This window comes from Phaseolus vulgaris, chromosome 1, assembly GCF_051622355.1.
Source record: "Phaseolus vulgaris cultivar YP4 chromosome 1, ASM5162235v1, whole genome shotgun sequence".
Lineage (NCBI taxonomy): Eukaryota > Viridiplantae > Streptophyta > Magnoliopsida > Fabales > Fabaceae > Phaseolus > Phaseolus vulgaris.
The window spans coordinates 50,959,008-50,979,990 of NC_143498.1; the positions used below are offsets into that span (position 1 = coordinate 50,959,008).

At 30.6% G+C, this 20,983-nt stretch overlaps 1 protein-coding gene across 1 annotated transcript; it reads left to right on the forward strand.

Moving 5' to 3' along the window:
• The first annotated feature begins 12,829 nt into the window (after positions 1-12,829).
• Positions 12,830-17,475, forward strand: BOR1 (HCO3- transporter family). The gene is made up of 12 exons (XM_068617718.1): positions 12,830-13,505; positions 13,635-13,717; positions 13,816-14,008; positions 14,108-14,246; positions 14,362-14,527; positions 14,660-14,826; positions 14,932-15,105; positions 15,332-15,427; positions 15,526-15,663; positions 15,919-16,244; positions 16,336-16,603; positions 16,872-17,475. The coding sequence occupies exons 1-12, from the start codon at positions 13,402-13,404 to the stop codon at positions 17,187-17,189; spliced, it is 2,172 nt and encodes a 723-aa protein (XP_068473819.1). The 5' UTR covers positions 12,830-13,401; the 3' UTR covers positions 17,190-17,475.
• Positions 17,476-20,983: the final 3,508 nt, after the last annotated feature.

Genomic DNA, 20,983 nt, shown 5'->3' on the forward strand with positions numbered 1-20,983 from the left:
TCTTTTAACCACATAGTCTCATCCCTCCTATAAGTGTAATATACTCTTCCTAAATAGTAGAGAAAATCACCACTAATTGGAAGCTAGCTTTCGAACAATCTGCATTACCAAATTGTAGAGAAACATAGAAATTGACTTTCTAGTGTCAATATTCCTTGCGTAGTTTGCATCTACAAACATTTTTATAGTTTCTCTACTATTGATGGACCATTTATACACCAATCTAGACGAGCACCGAATTCAAAGTCTCCCAACAAGCATGTCTAAGATCTATCATGAACTTGTTAACCACACTAATAGCAAGCACCAAATTGGGTCTACTACACATTATTCGTACATGATACTCCTTACTCCATTAGCATATACAATAGTCTTTATCTCCCTCTAACCTTCCTCAAAACTAAGGGCTTAGGTAATATATATGTTTGTGGTGATGACCCGAAGGTGTATCCACAAGTTTTGGTTTATGTATCTTAAATCTCTTAACAACCTTCTTCAAATATCCTTGATGAGATAGGAATAACATTTCAACCGTTTGATCCATATATATATATATATATATATATATATATATATATATATATATATATCCAAGTAACTTTTGGGACTAAATTTTCATCTCAAATTATGTGCTTAATTTTCCTTTGAGCTTTTTTATCTTATTTTTATATTGGTTGGCTATAACATATCATTTATATACAAGAGCAAGAATAACGCACTCATTTCTTTTCTTTTTAGGATGTAAATGTAACTATTATAATTGTTCCTTTGGAACCTCATTTGCCTAAGGAGAACATCAAATCTCCTACTATTGTTGGGACTTTGTTTCAAGCCATATATTGATTTTTACAAGAGACACCTTTGTGTGATCTTCAACAAACCCCTCAAGCTATTAGATATAGATGGTCTCCTCCAAGTTTTCATGTAGAATAGTTGTTTTAGGGTCTAGTTGTTCCAATACTAGATTGTAGTCGTTAACAGTTGACATCAAAATCCTCATCAATAGTTTTTTTTACCACAGGTGAGAAGATTTCATTATAGTTTATCCCCTCAAACTTGTGTAAAATCTTTCGTCATCAGTCTCAAGTTGATATCTTTCTCCATGCCTAATATGCCTTCTTTTTAAATAACCACTCGCATCCAACCACTTTATGTGTGGTTCTTCTTCAAAGATTCAGTTTCCTCTTCCATGGCACACTGCCACTACTGACCTCTTACACTTCCTATTGCCTCTCTTAAGCTTCTAGGCTCTAAACCTTCTATCACTTCATTTGTAGTAAAAGTGTAGCAGATAAGATCAATGTATCCAAATCATTGTGTTGGTTTGATTGTCCTCCACTTTATCATGCATAAGTTGATAGTTGGAGTTCAAATTTACCCATCCTGACCTTCTAGAGTGAGAAGTAGAAGGTTGATTCTCGTCATTTTATGCTTCACTGTCTAACCCTTGTAGTTCCAACAACAAAAAAACTCTGCCTCAACGTGAGCTTTCTTCTTGCTTTTATTTGGATGTATGCATATCATAGCCCTTCGAGTCTCGTTGAATGTGATGTCCCTACTTACGAAACATCTAGTTTTCCCAAGTTTCAATCTTTAGAGCCTATACCCCTTTACCCGTTGAGTCTATCAATTTTTTATTTTTATTTTTTATCAGCAAAGAATGAAATTAAATTAAGAGAGATACAAAAGGGATATCCCAACCCTTTTACATAAACCAAACCACATTAAGAATCTCCAAGAATAAAGAGATGAACAAACACTCCAGAAGCAATAGAAAGATAATGTTTGCTGCATAAGCTAGACATCCTATTCTAGCTAGCACCGTTGAGTCTATCAATGAAGATACATCTCTCTGCTCGTGCTTTCAGTTTATCCTTCTTGACATGTGCAAATGTCAAACCACCAAACACTTTTAAATTATCATAATTTGTTGTTTTCACTTCATACCTCCACGAGAGTCTTAAACTTCATAATATACTATGGAGTCTTGTTTATCAGATAGATCGCACTGTTTGCGACTTTTCCCTAGAAGGATTTAGGAAAACCAACTCCCAATAACATACACCTTACCCGCTCTAAAATGGTTATGTTCATCACTTCAGCAAGACAATTTTGTTGAGGTGTATCTACAATATCTTATGTCTCCTTATACTTCTTCCTTGCAAAACTCATTAAATTATTTTGATAGAAATTCCAATTCATTGTCAATTCTAAACATTTTAAGTTTGTTTTTTTTTTATTATGGATCATGGATTCATGGTGTGTCACTCCTTAAATATGTGAAAAGTCTTGCTCTTACTTTTCAATATACAAATTTCACACCCCTAAGAGTAATCGTTTATGATAGAGGGAAAATAAGACCTTCCATCATAAGTGTGAATTTGTGTTGGACCCCTCAAATATGAATTCGTGAAGAAGTCTATTGTGTTCTTTATTATACAATAAACAATAATGATTCAGAGTTAATACATCACACTATGACTACATAATAATTTCTTCTTTTTCCATCAGTATCACTTGTATCTGCCGGCCTGATTGATGTTAGGTGATATGGATCGATTAGTTGTAAATTGCATTCCAAATTATGCAATAACGTGTTGAGACTTTTTCATTTTGCTTAGAGGGGTGTCTCCATTATTTCATCCATGAAAGAGTGTTGATGTAAATAGAGACACTTAGGAACGAATATGTGGTATTGTGGTACCATCATATTTATCTATGGTGAGACTTTTTCATTTTGCTAAGAAGGGTGTCTCCATTATTTTATCCACGAAAGAGTTTTGTTGTGAATAGAAACACTTACGAACGAATATGTGGTATTGTGCGCCAACTACCGGGTTTAGGGTTTCAAAATAAACTACTTGTTTACTAAAAATATTAGATACAGTACTAATCACAATACACTTTTTTTTCTCTATCTTTTCTTCAATACAAATCTATAATTTATTAATATTGGTTAAATATAAAAAATAAAATGCATATATTATTCAAATAAATATATAATAGTAAAATTATTATAATATTAAATTTTGATTTATCAAAATCATTTAGCATAATAAAATAGGGACACGATAGTTAAATGACCTGGACAAAAAAATATTAGATAATCTATTTTTATATTTTTTTTACATTATCATTTTTCCCAAAACTTTCTCATTGCATAATTTATTTTATCTCGCTCTTCTTTTTTTTCTTTTTTCGCTCTTCTTTGTAAAAAAGATGTAACAAAATTGATGTATAATATTTTTTTCATTAATTTTATTTTGGTGAGATTTTTCATTAGTTTGGGTTGTCATTGTTCTGGTATACCAGTTTTTATTATTACCGACAGGTTTTGAAGATTCATTAATGGCTTGTTGTGGCTATAGAATGGAATTGAGAATCCTTCAGATACTACAACGACGCGACCAGCAATGTAGGAACTTCCAACATAGCACAATCATTAATCAGCTTTTTCTATGTTTATTCGGTGAGGAGGTTAGGGTACTCATTCAATTGTAGCCACAATAAAAAAATTCCAAATTCTGTGAGGCATACATTTTACACCTCTCCTGGTTACGGTGATGAGCGTGATTGCACTCTAGTTAGTCTAGTTCATTGATTTCAATGGAATCTTAAATATTAAAATGTAATTAAGACTTTTTTTTAAATCTCATGAGATTAGAGATTAAAATATCTTTTATAAGATCGAGTTAAACACTTCTTTATATGGTATCGGAGTTATTTAGAGTCTATAATGTAAAAGTTTGTTGACCTTATCAGGTCATTCATTATCAGACTGTCATTTAGAGTCTATATAACAAGAATTTGTTGACCTTATTAGAACACCAACTACCAAATATTATTATCGGATCAACCATTATATAGTGTCACGCATAAGTTGACGATTTTTAGCGTAAGAGTGTGCAGTGAAGTTCTTGGACTAAAAATAAAAATATTTTATAATATATAAGTAGGTGTAAATAAGACACTAGACTATATCTATACCTACCCAGTTAGTTTTGTATGTTGAATGATTCAATCATTAATGTGTCCTAATATATTTAGGAATATAGCATTAGAAATTGCTAAGGTGAGAATATGCCTCCAAATATATTTAGGATTATATAAATTTGGTAATCTGAATCTATTGGTGTTTATTGGTGTACGAACATTTTCACCTGCCTACTACGAAATGGATAACATGGTATGAATAAAATCAATATCTTTGTTTGTGAGGTTGAGGTTGGGGTACAACAAAAGAGATATGGAAATCAATATTGGGAAGAAGCTGAATTTGGTCAATGGTGGGAATTCTTCTTTTGTCTTGATGTTCCAAGTGGAGTTGAATCCACAACAACGCCCAAGACCAATTTCGGATGGTTCATTCAAATCCAAGCAGTGTACTGTTATTATAGCTTTCCCTTATAGGCATCCCTTTGACGAAGGTTGGAATATTGGTTGGCTAATTGTAAATGTAATTTCGCTTTCGACTATTTCACGTGGTCCCTTCCCTTTGCTTTTTTACTTTTACGTGCAATTTAAGCCACACAGTGTTGCTAAAGTGTTCAAGTCGTAATGATTAATTACGCATTAAACTGGTTTTACCATAAATTTTGAGGAGGAAATGGATCCACGCAAATAGAGATTTTGGTTTGAAACCTTAGCCAATCTAATCACTCATCACCAAACACGTAGAAAGGAAATACACATCTACACATATTCGAATATCCTTTTGTTAATATAAGTCCACACTATTCACTTGCAGGGTAAAGAATTTACTAAAAGAAAATCTGAATTTAGGATTGGCCAAAAACCGACGAAAATAAAAAATAGACAATGCTAACTTTTGATTATAGTGTATGTTTTATATCGGTAAAAAAAAACTATGATTTTTTTTCATTACTAGTGTTTAATTATACTCATGTCAAGAGAGACACTACTAGTATTGTTTATACCTATGTCAAGATAGACACTATATATTATATTAATTATTTATGAAAAATCTAAGGTCGACTTGGTCGACTCAAAGGTTATAAAATTTAATTATAATTTGATTAATGTTAAATAAAATATTTTTAATATTAATTTAATTTGCGTCAACTTGACCGTACAACACTTTAATTTTCAATAAAATGAAATACGAAAAAATAAAATTGTAATGGATAAAGGAAATGAGTGTGGATGAAAAAAAATAAATATGAATGAAAGAGATAGGGAGAAAAGTGTGAATAAAATATAAGAGTGTGAATGAAGGAGATGTGTGTCCATAAAAGAGATAAGTGTGGATGAAGAAGATGAAAGTGTGGATGAAGAAGATGAAAGTGAGTGAAGGATATAGATGTTGATAAGGAGATGAGTATGAATGAAAAAAATGAAAAGAGTATGAATAAAGGAGAAGATTGTAAACGGAAAAAAAAAAAAAAAGATAAGTGTAAAAAAATTATATAAAAATTGAAAGAAAAAATTTATATAAAAAATGAGAGAAAAAATTATAAATGAGAAGATTTAAAATCTAGATTTTTATATTAAAAATAATTTAAAATTTCGATTCATTATTATAAAGACTCATATTTATAACATATAAATATTTTTATTAATTAATCTTTTAGAGATCAAAATGTGATAGTCTCCGCTTAACCAACGGTAACACACATTTTTTACAAAAATTAAAACAATGATGCAATATTACCATTAGTTTACAAAAATTAAAAACAATGACAATATTATACCATTAGTTATGATGACGCTTAAAAACGTGTCAAATTAAATAATATAATAATACCGTAGTATTTTCCAAACTAATGTTAATTTATTGAATAAAACATATTTTAATATTATTATAGTGGACTAAGCTAATTCTATTTATTTTTAAATATTATTTATATGTTGGTGTCCGCTTAACTAACGTATGATTTTTCATTAACATTACAAAATTTAATAATTTTATGCAGTTAAAAAAATATAAAATATTTTGTGTCCCCCTAAATAATGTCGCATATTTGTTGACACTAAATTTAGAAACTATATTTGCATTTTCTTATAGTGATTTGAGAGAAATATTTGAAAGCAATTTTTGGTGGATTTCTCCTTTTAGGAAGCATGTTATAGAAAGAATATTTTTTACCAGTATTTTTAGCTAAAAAGGAAAGGGAGATTGAAAAGTGATATTGCATTTTTCCAAAAGTTTCGATGGTTAAATTATATTTTGAATATTGAAGGTAACTAAAAAAATGGATAAAACGAATATCAAATTAGGCTATATATAAAATGTCTACTTGAGAAAGATAATGATAGAAATACAAGAAAATAAAAAGAAAAAAAAACTTGTTTTTTTACTTATAAATTTTATTAACTAATTGGTTTTTAATAAATTAAATATATTAAAACTGGTTTGTAAAGTGATATTTTAAATAACAAAATAAGTTTAAACCTAATTTATTCTCGTAAAACAAACTTTTAAGAAGAAATTTATTCTCAAATTGTAATTTGATCTAATCAATCTAAAATTTCTAACATATTTCTTTATATATTTTATTTTAAATTTAAAAAGCTTCTGCAATATTTTAGTTATATTTCAACTCCACATAAAAAGTTTCTTGTTTACTATCTATGTAGCACAGATATGGATACTGACACGACACGAATACGGATACGGAGATACGTATAATCTCTAAAATGTAGGACACGGGGACACGGATATATATATTATATAATTTTAAATTATATAAATTGAAAATAAAAATTTATATGCAAAACTATGTTTCAGATTCTTTTTGGAGCAGGAAAATATTTCCATGACTGGTTCAAAAGAATTTGTTCCTTATTTTTATAATCATAATAAAAATTTATACAATAAATTTGAGTTTTTAGCAAATTATTGTATTTATACCTTTTAAAATTGGGTTAGAACCGTATTAGAATTTTCAAAATTCCAACAAATATTTCTTGAATTGAACACTTCACCTATAAGTGTCGTACGAGTGTCGATACTGATACGTGTGTCCGACACGGATACGTCATTTAAAATAAGTGTATGAGCCTTATAGGTTACTATCTATCTGCGCGAAATATATAATTAATTTTATGAAGAATAAAAATATATAGCAACACAGATAGAAACACTGTTATGTAACTCTTTTCATGTTTTATGAAACTTCTGACGTAAAAAATTTAGTGAAGTGACTTTCAGAGAAATAGAATGGACCTACCACTTTGGCAATGGTGTTGAACTTCACATTAGTAGGCTGCTTTCGCCTTTATTGGGAGGTTTATTGATCCTTATTTGCCATTAACATATTCAATCATGTCTAAGACCACAATAAAGTTTTGTGCTCGACAAAATCATTTCAATGCTAGCAGCAATTATAATGGAGGAAAACTACTTTGGAGGGCAAGTTTTGTTTTCATATGAACCTTCCCCAAATTGTTTTGTTAGGTATGCGACTGTGATCAATAATGGCATGTGATTTATTTTCTTTTAATCATTGTGATGACCTTCAAAGTGTGAATAGTTTAAGAGAAACAATTTGTGGAGGAAAATATTCCCCTTTGCACATAATATATAAACCATGATAAAAATTGTTCCGGAATGCTTTATTACCAGGTTCATTATTGCAATGTCTCTAATATTAGTTCGACTTGTAATAATTGATAATAAAATTCTTAGATTCTGATCCATAATGCCCAACGCTTTTAAACAAAAAAAACCATTAAATTTAAATGAACAAGGCTATGGTGGATAGTGCGGTACAAGGTTTCAATCTTTCTGACAAATTAGGGCATATTATATAGCATCTTTTGAGGTCAACCAACAAAAAGGTTTTAGATATTATTGTTTAACAGAATTTAATTGAAAAAACTCAAGTGTTTGGTTTTTTTACTATGTTATTAGTCATATGATAGAATATTGTTAACTTTTAAACCAATTATTCAAAAACATTACATATTTGAGAGTGGTTTGTTGCTTCAAATGTGGTGTTATTTCAAGCGACAAAAGACAATTCTAATGAATAATATCGATTTCTGTTGGGTAATAAAATCTGTAATTACTTTTAGAAAGTAATTTAACCATAATAGAAATTAATTTAAAAACTAAAAATTAATTTAGTTTCTAATTTAGTTACTATAATTATTAATTATTTTTGTCTTTAAAATTAGTTTTTATTTTATAATTTTTTTTAAGTGTATTTAGTTAGATGTAAAAATATATTTCAAGAACAAAAATATCAAATGAGACGTAAAGAATAATATACAAGTAGAAGACTTTATCTGTTAACATGGTTAAGTACTTACCTAATTAAGACAATCTCACAAACTCAATATCACTCCAAAAAAATACGTAAGATGATTTTTAATAAATTTATCATACAATAAGAAAAATCTTTACACCATTTGAAATTATATTCAATTCACTAATATTCTTACTTTTTTTGCTCTTATAATTATTATAAAAATAAATATATTCAATAAATCACTAAAATGATTTATTAAATAACAATTAATTTAAAAATAAAATTGATTAATTATTATATTAATTAAATTAATTAATTAATTTTAGTTGTTCATTATTTTAGATTTTAAATTAATTTTGATTAAATTAATAACTAATTTATAAAATTAAATATTAAAATTTTTCCCAAACGTGTGTCTGTATTACACAATTATATAAGTGAAATTGGTTTAAGTTTCACAAGGTTGCTATAATTGGTGGGGTTCAAAAAATTTTAGTTAGACTTACAATCATGTTTTTTTATTATTATGGAATTGGTAGTGTTGACGTGAAAAAGTGGAATGTTATACTTCATAAAAAAAATCATCAAATATTTTTGAGATAAAAAATAATTAATTGATATATTGACTAAATTAGAGACCATAGATAAAAAAAAATTTTGTTTATAAATTAGTTTTTATTATTTTTAAATGGTTTATAAATTGGTATCTGATTAACAACCAAAGTTTTTGCTACCAAATTTAGAAACTAAATAATTGGTAGTTAAAACCTTCGTAGTTAATTAGATACTAATTTAGAAACTATTTAACAATAATAGAAACTAATTTAGAAACCAATCTTTTTTAGTTTCTAAAATGATTTCTAATTTAGTTACTATAGCAACTAGTGATATCGTGCAGATGTGTGACTCGCCAATAAAATATGAATGATAGTCTATTCTAGCATATTCAGATTTGTCTTTATAATCTGATGTCGTTGTGGGCCAAATACAAGACGAAATGGGATGGTCAACATGATCCGCATAATTTATTTATTTTTTTTTATATTTTTATATTTTCTTCGTTCCGTTCCATATTTCACAATTTAAATTTTTTCCTCACATTTTATTACATTTGTGTCGTGAAAATAATAGTATAAAATTATTTACCTAATATATGTAAACAAAAAATTAAATTTATTCAAAATAATTATTTAATTTTTTTATTTATTAATTTTTAAAAAATATATGTTGAATCACAATTCTGTATAAAAGTGAAGTTCAAAAAGTACAATTTTTTTATTCTAGGACATATCCTCCTTTAAATTTTGATCAATATACCATAAAAAATGTATTAATGGGAATATAAAAGTTACTCAATATTTATTCTTATATTCATTAGAATTTTATAAAAAAAATATTTCCGAACCTGAGTTATTTAAAAAAAACTACGTCCTCTTATAAGTGTACAAATTTTATCTCTCTGAGCTAAGAGATAGGTAAATTATATTCCCATACAAACGGCAAAAGTTATTTTTTTAACATCTAATATAACCTATATTCTTTTGTTTTTTATTTTAGTTTAAAACTAATAAAATATTCCAAAGATATGAAAAAATGTGCACACCTTAAAATATATTTTCTTCTTAGGATCTTTTCTTTTTTGTAATGGTTTACACTACTCCAAAGGAAATATTTGCTTTGCATAGCTAGAACTTTTGTGGTATAATTGTAATGATTTCAGTCACGGTTTATTTGAGTCTTCTATTAGAGCGAATTTTGATCCTATCCTAGCGAGTATTTGTTGATCTTATCAAACCACCAACAATATGTTATCACACGCACGAGCTTCTATCTATCACTCTCGGTGTGAGGAGTGTGTTGGAGATCTCACATCAAGTAAAGATAAGGACATTTCATTGTAGATAAGGACATTCCATTTCATAATAACTAACTACATTTTTTTAGTTAAAAGATTAAAAACAAAACAAAAAAGCAGTAACCTACTGGCCATTAATTAAATAGTTTTTTTAAAAAAAGTTACTAATTGCTACTAGTTTTTATTTGATATTTAGACTAATTTAATATTGTAATTTTACCATGAGCATTTTACTTAAAAAAACAAATATATTATGCAAATATTTCAAATATTAATTCATATTTAAAGAAATAATTGCCATCATAATAAAGTAAACAAATTCTCATTGAGATTATATACTTTTTTTTAAAACTCCCATTTCCCAACAATTATTGAAATGAAACGCGTGAAAACAACTTATGCAAACGCGAAATGTTGGTGAAGCAAGGTTGCGCAGCAAAACAACACCTGCATTGAATAGTGAATGTGTGGTGAGCCCAAAAAGCCCAACGCTATTAGCAGAATAAAAAAGTTAGAGAACAAAAACATAAGAAATGATTTTGTATTTGCAAGTTGCAATATTTTTTGTCCACGACAACGAATCTGCCTTCAGAATAGAGTTTCATTGCAGAGACTTTCATGCTCGTGCATGAATGAATGAATGAATCCCTTCACGACCCACCTAAAGCTGTTAATACTACTACTTTATTAATACGTCTGAAACAGGTTTTGGTCCCATACCTTAGCATGATGCCACTTTCTAAACATTAAATATGTCTCACTCAATGTTCTATCACATTATACGCCGTATTATTATTTATTCTTCATTAAAAAACAAGTTTATATAATAAACATTTTGTTTTTGCTTTCGACAAAGTCGTCTTATATTATTTTTGTTTAAAAATAAAAAACAAAAGAAGGCACCGAAACTAAAACTAAAAGAATAAAACTTAAAGTCTCACTCGAATAATTAACAATAATTCAATTGAAAATTTAAAAAGTAGTCTCACTTAATGAATTAAAAGAATCAAAATTTGAAACTCAAAAGTGTTGACTTGAAATTTAAATAAAGAAACACTCACATGTATTAGAAATAAGATTAATTTATATTATATAAATAAAAGTTAAATATTTTTTTCATTCTTGACGAAATTAATTTTTGTTCTTAGTTCAAATTTTAAACCTCTTGTGTGCTTGTAATAAGAAAATTATTAGAATGAATATATGATAGTTTTGTTTTAGGTGACAAAAGGATTTTCAATGTAAATAGGATGTTAAAATATTTCATGTCACATTAATGTTATAATATAGTTTAAGCTGAAAATTTATCTATTACGTGAAACAAAACACTGGTAAGATTCATCCTAATAATTTTTTTTTCTTAGTACAAGTATCTAAAAGGTTTAAAGTTTGTATTAGAGACAAAAATTAATTTTACGCTAAAAAGACATATTTAACTCTATAAATAAAAAAATCTTCAATTTCTTGATTAGACTTAACTCGTACCTTAATATAAGATTAGATTTTTGTTTTCAGTTTTGTTTTTCATGATCTTCCTTTTTCATTAAGATGTATAATGAAGTCAATATTTTCATCTTATAACCAAGACCCATTGATGTTAAACGTGTGTATGCACGAACCAATAAGAAAAAGTAGGAGCTTTGTAAAAGACAGATTTTTGTACGTAGCATTATGAGTTTACTTCGCAAGGGGAGGCTAATATCCCGGAACAAACCTCTCTGAGCATGACACCATGAGTTTTCAAACTTCCAAAGGCACATGGCCAAACAAAATATATACTATATATATTATTGGGCCTTATTTAGGTTTTTAATGAGATGTTGAAATTTCCAATATTGTGCTGAGAACAATTTCAAGACAAGTTTGATGTGTAGCGAAGTTTAATGTTGCTTTGTTGAATTTAATAATCAAAGTTATAGCGAGTACCGACAACCAATCATCCTAAATTGTTTAACTGTTGAGTGTAAAGTAGTACCAAAGAAATTTCAACTCATAATCAACAACCTCAAGCATAATTAATCTCTCAACTACAACACATTCCAATCCTTTGGAATTAAACAGAAGATTGTCATTTCAACATGGTTTAACTCTGTTAAAAAATACATGTTTAGACTCATTTATATTTTTCTTAAAAACCCTTTATAATTAAAGAAGTTTAAACTGTTGTTTAAAGGTCTAATATTAAATTGATGAGCTTAATATTCTTACATTTCCTGTCTAATAATTATATAAAAAATGAAATCTCATACTTAGAATACATAAACTTTTTTACTGGTATTAAATTTGCTTTTGTCCATGTTAAGGTGCCTAGTTTAATGCATTCTTCATCACAACGCAAGCAATCATGTACTCACCCAAATAGATCGAAAATTAGACTAAAAAAAATGGGATGGTCAACTAAATGGGTTGCTGTATACTCAACGGGGAATGAAGGATGATGATATTGCATGATTCGCATCTCTTCCCACTAATACAGATACCTTTCTTTCATTTTTATTTTACTACTTGAAAGTTTTGATGTGTTTTAAAACCATTAAGGTGTTGTTGTAGACTAATTTTAATTACCACAACTTTTTTAAACATTATCTTATAAGTTTAGGAGGGCATGGCGTAAGTTACTACTTTCTGTAAAGGATTCAATTTGTACTTCTTTTTATAAACTCTGCATTTTGTAGAGCGATCTCACACTACTGAGTGGGACCAGATTATTTTTTGATGCTGACTTTTGGCATAAAAGCATTGAAAAACTATTGATGATGATGAAGCTGGAAAGATTGGACTGATCTGTATTTACATTTTACGAGCCAAGCCAGTGGCACGCAGAGTGCTTTCCACACCAAATCTACCTTCATTTCTTTCTTCAATGCTTTGCTTTTTTAAAGCTTATAAATACTCTACCCTCACACACATTGTTGTTATTAGGAACCACTCCAGAAGAATACAATACAATACAATACAACTTGCTCTTTTCGTGGTGCTACCCAATAAGAGCATCTATCCCGAGTTCCTAACCCTGCTTTTGGTGCTACAGCTGGCTTCTTGGCATATTCACACCATTGAATCTCTCACTCTCCCATATGTCTCTTCAGACCAAACTGCATTATTCATGCTAAATTCTTGTTTACTTTGTCCCCACTTTCTTCCATTTTCCTTCCCCAGCTTGCCTGTGATTGAGCCTTGTCGAGAAATCTAGCCAAAACAAATTGAAAACAACAAAAATAATGTAAACTATACATTGTTAGTTTCTGATTGGCACTGTTACTCTTAGCCCCAGTGGCAGCCTTTGGAAGTCTATATTGATTCCCTTTGACCCTTTTTGGTCTGGAAGAAGATATGGAGGAAACATTTGTACCCTTTGAAGGAATCAAGAATGATCTGAGAGGAAGGTTGATGTGCTACAAGCAAGATTGGACGGGTGGAATCAAAGCAGGTTTAAGGTATGTATATATGCTGAACTTGTTTAGCTGCTAGTGGGGACATGTATTGAAAGATTTGAATGTTTCTTGGCTTCAACCAATGGTATTTAAACAGTATACAAGTTTCTAAATTTTCACATCCCTTTACAGGATTTTGGCGCCCACCACATACATATTCTTTGCTTCAGCAATACCAGTCATTTCATTCGGGGAACAACTTGAGCGAGATACTGGTACTGAATATTCTAGCTTTAATTTATTCTTCTTTCTCCTCAGAAAGAAAAAAAAAAACTATAAAAGATAACGCTTGCCTGTTGTTTTGCACTTGCAGACGGTGTTCTAACTGCTGTTCAAACATTGGCATCCACTTCCATATGTGGCATCATACACTCAATCCTTGGAGGTCAACCTTTGCTGATTTTAGGAGTGGCAGAACCTACCGTGATCATGTACACATTCATGTTTAATTTTGCAAAAGAGAGACCAGAGTTGGGCCGCAATTTGTTTCTGGCATGGACTGGATGGTAAATAAGTTTGTCTATTTATGCAATTGTTTTCTAGTACCATTCATCATAACGTGGCTTAACATTGTCCTTTATTTTTCCTTTAACCTGATTTTGTAGGGTATGTGTCTGGACTGCAGTGTTGCTATTCTTGCTAGCCATCTTAGGGGCTTGCTCTATAATCAACAGGTTTACCCGTATTGCAGGAGAACTATTTGGCATGCTTATTGCAATGCTCTTCATGCAGCAAGCTATCAAAGTAAGATAAGTTATCAAAGTTAACTTTGTCAAGAGTTCAAACCATACATTAGTACCTGAATTAGCAATGCACTTTGGACAAATTAATTTAACATACTGCTGCCATAATTGTTCAGGGACTTGTTGACGAGTTTCGCATACCAGAAAGACAAAATCCAAAATCAATTGAGTTTATACCTTCATGGAGGTTTTCTAACGGGATGTTTGCTCTAGTGCTTTCATTTGGCCTTCTCCTCACTGCATTAAGAAGCAGAAAGGCTAGGTCATGGCGTTATGGTACTGGTAAGTGTTTGTCTTCTGATTACAATTCCAAAAACTTAAACTGTTAGGTGAAGACACATTAATTTTATGTTATTGTTTTATCAGCAAGTTAATGGTTTTATATTACATCTCTAACACTGAATTTGTTAACAGGTTGGCTTCGCAGCCTAATAGCAGACTATGGTGTGCCACTTATGGTCCTGGTTTGGACAGGTGTATCCTACCTGCCTGCTGGAAGTGTTCCACATGGTATTCCAAGGCGCCTGTTCAGCCCGAATCCATGGTCACCGGGTGCATACGAGAATTGGACTGTTATTAAGGCATGCAAATTAATTGCAACTTCTTTAATTCTCCATTATTTATTAACAAGTGGACTTGTGATAAAAGTATATATATATTGTACTTATTTGTCATGAACATAACAGGATATGGTTCATGTTCCTGTTGTCTACATAATCGGAGCATTTATCCCAGCCACCATGATTGCTGTGCTTTATTACTTTGACCATAGTGTAGCATCCCAGCTTTCCCAGCAGAGTGAGTTCAATTTGAGAAAGCCATCTTCTTACCATTACGACTTGCTTCTTTTGGGATTTTTGGTGAGCCAGTTTTTTATGTTCCTTCCTTGCTTCATTTTTTAGCATTTGTAATATATTAATATGAATATACTCTCATGCAATCACTACTTCAAAAGACATAAAAAATTACTTCTGATTGGTTGGCGGTATAAAATCTTTTATAATGATATGTAGTACATGCATAATAAACTTAGATTTAATTGAATGATTATTTTTCTAAAGGTTTTTTTTTTTTTCTGGAGGGAAGACCTTAATGTGTGGCCTTCTTGGAATTCCTCCAGCAAATGGAGTCATACCACAGTCTCCAATGCACACAAAGAGTCTGGCAACTCTTAAACATCAGGTAATCAAGTCAGTGCTTTTGCCAATTTCTCCCTAATTAATTTATAATACTAAGCACTACATCAACAAGTCTCACTAAAAAGAGCAATGGTGGTGCAGTTGCTTCGGAACAAACTGGTGGTAACCGCACGAAAAAGTATGGGAAAGAATGCTAGTTTAGGACAGTTATATGGCAACATGGTAGAAGCCTACCATCAAATGCAGACGCCTCTTATTTACCAGGACCCCTCTGCTCGAGTAAGTATGCTAACTTTTTTTCTTATCCTTAAATCTCCCTTACTTGAGTTTCAAGCGTTTAGTATAGTACAAGAGACTATATGTGCTTCATTTGTCAATAAAAAACTCATCGCCTAATCACTTCTTTCTTACCAGTAACATTGAAAGATTATAGCACAGGAAAACATATTTTGGTCACAGTGAACCTTATTATTTTGTAGCTCAAGTATTAGCGCATGACATATTGTTATACATGTCACATATTATTATGATCAGGCGCAAGGACTAAAAGAACTTAAAGAATCAACCATTCAAGCAGCTACTAGTATGGGAAACATGGATGCCCCCATAGATGAGACTTTATTTGATGTTGAGAAAGAAATAGACGATTTGCTGCCTGTTGAGGTTAAGGAACAGCGTCTGAGTAACTTTCTTCAAGCAATAATGGTGGGAGGATGCGTTGCAGCCATGCCTGTCCTCAAGAAAATACCAACCTCAGTCCTTTGGGGCTATTTTGCCTTCATGGCCATTGAAAGTTTGCCAGGAAATCAATTCTGGGAAAGGATCTTATTGCTCTTCACTGCACCAAGCAGAAGATACAAGTAAAAAAACATTCTATTTCTTTTATCCTTCTACTGTTCAATCCTCTATCCCATGCCTCTTATGATCAACAAATTTCTTCTTTGAGTGCAGGGTTCTTGAGGATTACCATGCTACTTTTGTAGAAACAGTTCCTTTCAAGACAATAGCAACATTCACCATTTTCCAAACCATTTACCTTCTTGTATGCTTTGGACTAACATGGGTTCCTATTGCCGGGGTCATGTTCCCTATGATGATCATGCTCTTAGTTCCGGTAAGACAGTACTTTCTCCCCAAATTTTTCAAGGGGGCACACCTTCAAGACTTGGATGCAGCCGCGTATGAAGAGCAAACAGCTTTGCCATTCAACCTTGCAACAGTACGGTTTCTTATCGTATACAACTAGCTTAGCTTAAATTTATGATGGGAATAAGTGCTTTTGGTACTGTTTTTCACCCATAAACTGAAGATTCACTTCGATTATGAACATGACAAAGGTTGACACCGATTACTAAGATAAACACTTCACTAAAACATCAATGGAATTACGATTAAGTTTTGTCCTTTATGATAATCCACATTTTAGTCATTGTTATATATATTTTTGTGGATACATTTGCTTATGTTCCATACAACTGTTCTAACAGCAATCAGAGTTTGGAGGTGGTGCTTCTCATGTTGGAGAAGGTGAGATCCTAGATGAAGTTATCACAAGAAGCCGTGGCGAGTTTAGGCACACTAGCAGTCCAAAGATCACAAGCTCCACCACGACACCAAGAACTGATCCTAAAAGCCATCTAAGCCCACGCGTCTCATTTAGTTCACGCGTGGGTGAGCTCAAAACTGAGCAAAGTCCTCGATCTGGTGCAAGAGGTTCCCTCAGTCCAAACGCTGGAGAAGTGAGACTATCAAATCTGGGAAGAAGTCCTCTTAATCCAGATTCAAAACAGCAGGACCACAACTAATAATTAATCATAGAAGATTGCAGTCGTATGCCTTAGAAGGACTATTTAGGAGGCTTATTTCTTGCTACTTTTCCATTCTAGTTTGTTCTATAATTTTGCTTGTCATGTTTGTAACTTGTAAAGTCCTTTTCCTTGTCCCATATACAACAGATATGAGATATGTAACCAAAGTGTGCCTCTTTCCTAAGTCAATTGTATTAGTGACTGTTACTATATTTGTGCAAATGTATATCATCATCAAAAGTTTGCTTCAATAAATTGTGACTATAGTTTGAGTCTTGTATTATTTCAGATGGATTACATACTACAACTGGATTTTATGGTTCATATCCCTCTATCACTTAGTATAATAATATCTGTCTTCAAATTCATAGAAGCATCAACAAATTGCCAGAGAAGTTATTTTATGTTCGAGTCTACCTCGCAGTAGTTTCGATCTAAACAATAATGTATTATCAATAACACGTACAGATATAAGGAGTTGAAACTTTTATAAAATGTAATTGGGTGTTAAGAATTTTTTTCACATTAAGTCCGGTAGAAAGACCAGCCCAATAGCATGGCATGAAGATGAAAACATGTGAGTGGTGTTGATGACCTGTTTGTGTGTGGACTAACTTTTGGGGTAACATTTTTGGTGATGGCAGTGTCATAAAATTGATAAGATTCATCTTTTATTATTGGTGGCCAAAAGGGTCATCATTACAACATGAAAACGAGAGCAGACTTGGGAAAAGAGTTTACTGGGAAAAGAGGCTTTTAAAAGGGGTGGAGAAAAATGAAAGAAGTGACTGTGAGCAGAAACGATTTCCGATCGCACATTTCCAAATAAAAAGAAAAGGGTAGCTCACACACATCGTCAATTTCAGGAAGTAAAGCAATGCTAATGTTGTATGCTATTCTACTGTTCCATGGTGGGGTTCATTCATTCATTTTGCTTAAAGAGGTAACATCTCAATCTAATGATTCCAAGATCTCTGTCGTTTGAGTACAATCACTAAAAAGCTCTAAAATGATAACGTAACATCCAGTTAAAAGACAATAGAAGTGGCTTGACATCACCCATTAGGGGCATAATTAAGCCAGAATTGGATTATTCAAGAAATGACACCTCAGTTGACCATGGACCACTACATGAGGCTTTGTAAGATGTGAAATTATCAAAAATCATTTGAAAGTAACACTGTCGAAATGTGTGACCACACAAGGCTGGCACCCCTTCAAGCCACCAAATCCCAGTGCATCTTCCTCAACCTGTTTACATATACAAACAAAACAGCACTGAGACTTTTGACACATCTGGTTTAGCACAAAAACTAGTTATAGAAGAAGGGGGTTGCAACATTTAATGTGTAACTATAAAGAGCTGATAAGTGATCACCTATCCATAGAAACAGTAAGTCTGAAAGTTAAAGAGAGCACACACACATGCACAACATTTAATTCACCTCAGTGTGCATACCAGTTATAGGTAGAAATCAGAATCAACTTTTATTTTTCGATACTATGGTATCTGATTTTGGGGTAACTGGAAAATACAGAGACACAGTGAGTTGTGATATGGTCCCGCTAGTAGTTCGAGTGCTCACCAACAAAAGGGTAGGTAACAACATCAACAATTTAACTTCAGTTTATGAAAAGGTTAATTTTTTTAATATTTGTAGGACAACTATTCAGGTAATGAAGTTTAATGTCGTTTATTCTACTCTGGATAAAAACAGTGTTGAAAAGGTTGGTGATGATAATTATGCAAGAGAGAAAAAATCATGAAGGTGCAAAACTCTGGGTATAAAAGATAGTTTTAGGTTCGTAATGGCAAAAGAGAAATAATGCTTCACATGCAGCCATCATAATTCATGGTTATAAATGATGTTGTCTTTTGGTTGGGGAATATATATAATGCCTTAAAAAGAAATATTTTTTATAGAAGAATAAAATATCTGAACTTAATCTTTTTCACGAATACACATGTTTATGAAACAAAACAAATTTTGGTATTTATGTTTTTTTTTATATAAAATTCATGTTATACAGCACTTGTGATCACATAAAATAACTTTGAAATTTAAATAAAAATAAATAAAGTCATGTGCCAGAATTATATGGAACTGATGTGACCAGCTGTTTTTGGAACGAAATGAGCAAAATATTGTTTTCTCTTAGTAACTGCTGTAAAAAAAATTATTAGTAAGATATAAATGAATTTTATAAAAAAAAATGTTTAGCAATAAAATATACATTCAAATCACATAGCATAAGAATTAAAAACATTTTTTTTTAAATTATAGACAAAGGCATGTGACGTGTTTGGTTTAGTAGGAAACCCAACTAACGTTAAGAAATTAAAATTGAAAATTTATCTGGTTTAGTTTTATTTAAATCCAATTATAAACTGAGTTTTGTCTTGAAAATGAGGAGTAAGAAGAGCTATTTTTGCAAACTCAATTTACAAGAAGTTTAGTCAAATTTAAATTTATAAATTTTAGTCCATGCACTAAATCATTAAAAATGTAACTCACTTTGGACATTAAATTGATAAAATAACAAGATATTTTAAGTATAAATGTGAGGGATTCAATTACTCAAATATTATTAAAGTTGTAACAGAACATTAAACATAGGATAATAGTATTATTATTATCCTTACTTTCTCCATTTTTTTCATTAGATTATTTTCTAACATGATACCTTATTAGGCCTTCAATTTATTTTGGGCCGGGCTCTCAGATGGGCCTAGGTTATTCAAAAATTTAAAAATTGTAATTTCAAGTGCTCTTTTTTAAAATAAAGAAAGAAGCGTTATTGTTATAGAATGTGGAAACTGAGGCCTTGAAGAAGCTGCTAAAAGGTATAATGTTTAGACCTAGTTTGTTTCACTAGAATCTTTGTAAGAAAAACATTTGGTAAATATTTACCTAAAATATTGAAGTCAAATTCTAAATTTTCAACTAATTATTTTAGCTTATGGATTATGAAATTCTAAAATCAATTTTTTGCATGAAAAAAAAAATAGATTACACAATATAAAAAATCAATTTATTATAAAAAAGAACTTTTGAATTGTGTAATTCAGAAGTCTTTCAAATTATATAATTTAAAACACTTTCTTTCTTAAATTTATTCATGATACAGTACATAAATAAGGATGACATAAGACAGGGGTGGTGACGGTGAGACAATTTTATCTTTTAACTATGGGGTGTAGAAAGAAATGGCACAAGACACAAAACACAATGAAAAGATTTTCGTAATCCAACCCATTTGTTGTGGCTTCCAATTCCAATTCATTTTGGGAGATTTCTTTTTGCAGCCCATGCTTTCCTTCTGCACCTTCATATATCTTGAAATCTTTACTAATAACACAATTAGCACGGGTGGGATTGAAGAAAGAAATGCATTTCGGGTCAAACATATTGTCCACCCTAACACATCATAGTTATTGTATAAATATAAAACTGTAAAAAAATGGACAAATGCATGTATCCAACTTACAATCAAACATATAGTTTTTATTTAATCTATATTAATATATAAAGATCTTCATAATAGTTATTTTGGTATATACATTTATTTTTCTATTTTATTCTTATGTCAATATTTTATTTTATTATCTTAGAAATATATAATATGAGTTTTTTGTTATTTTGGATATTCATATCATTTTTTTTGGTATTCACTCTCATCTTTCTAATTTTATAATTTGAAAACAAAATGTAACTTTCTTAAAAACTTTTCACTTTCCTCTTTATTAAAAATATCACACTTTTCTCTCTATCAAAACTTCTCACTTCTCT

Coding starts and splice junctions, on each gene's coding strand:
- BOR1 (XM_068617718.1), top strand. CDS start 13,402: ATGGAGGAAACATTTGTACCCTTTGAAGGAATCAAGAATGATCTGAGA. Junction 14,009..14,107: donor TTTCTGGCATGGACTGGATG/GTAAATAAGTTT, acceptor CTGATTTTGTAG/GGTATGTGTCTGGACTGCAG. Junction 14,247..14,361: donor TCATGCAGCAAGCTATCAAA/GTAAGATAAGTT, acceptor ATAATTGTTCAG/GGACTTGTTGACGAGTTTCG.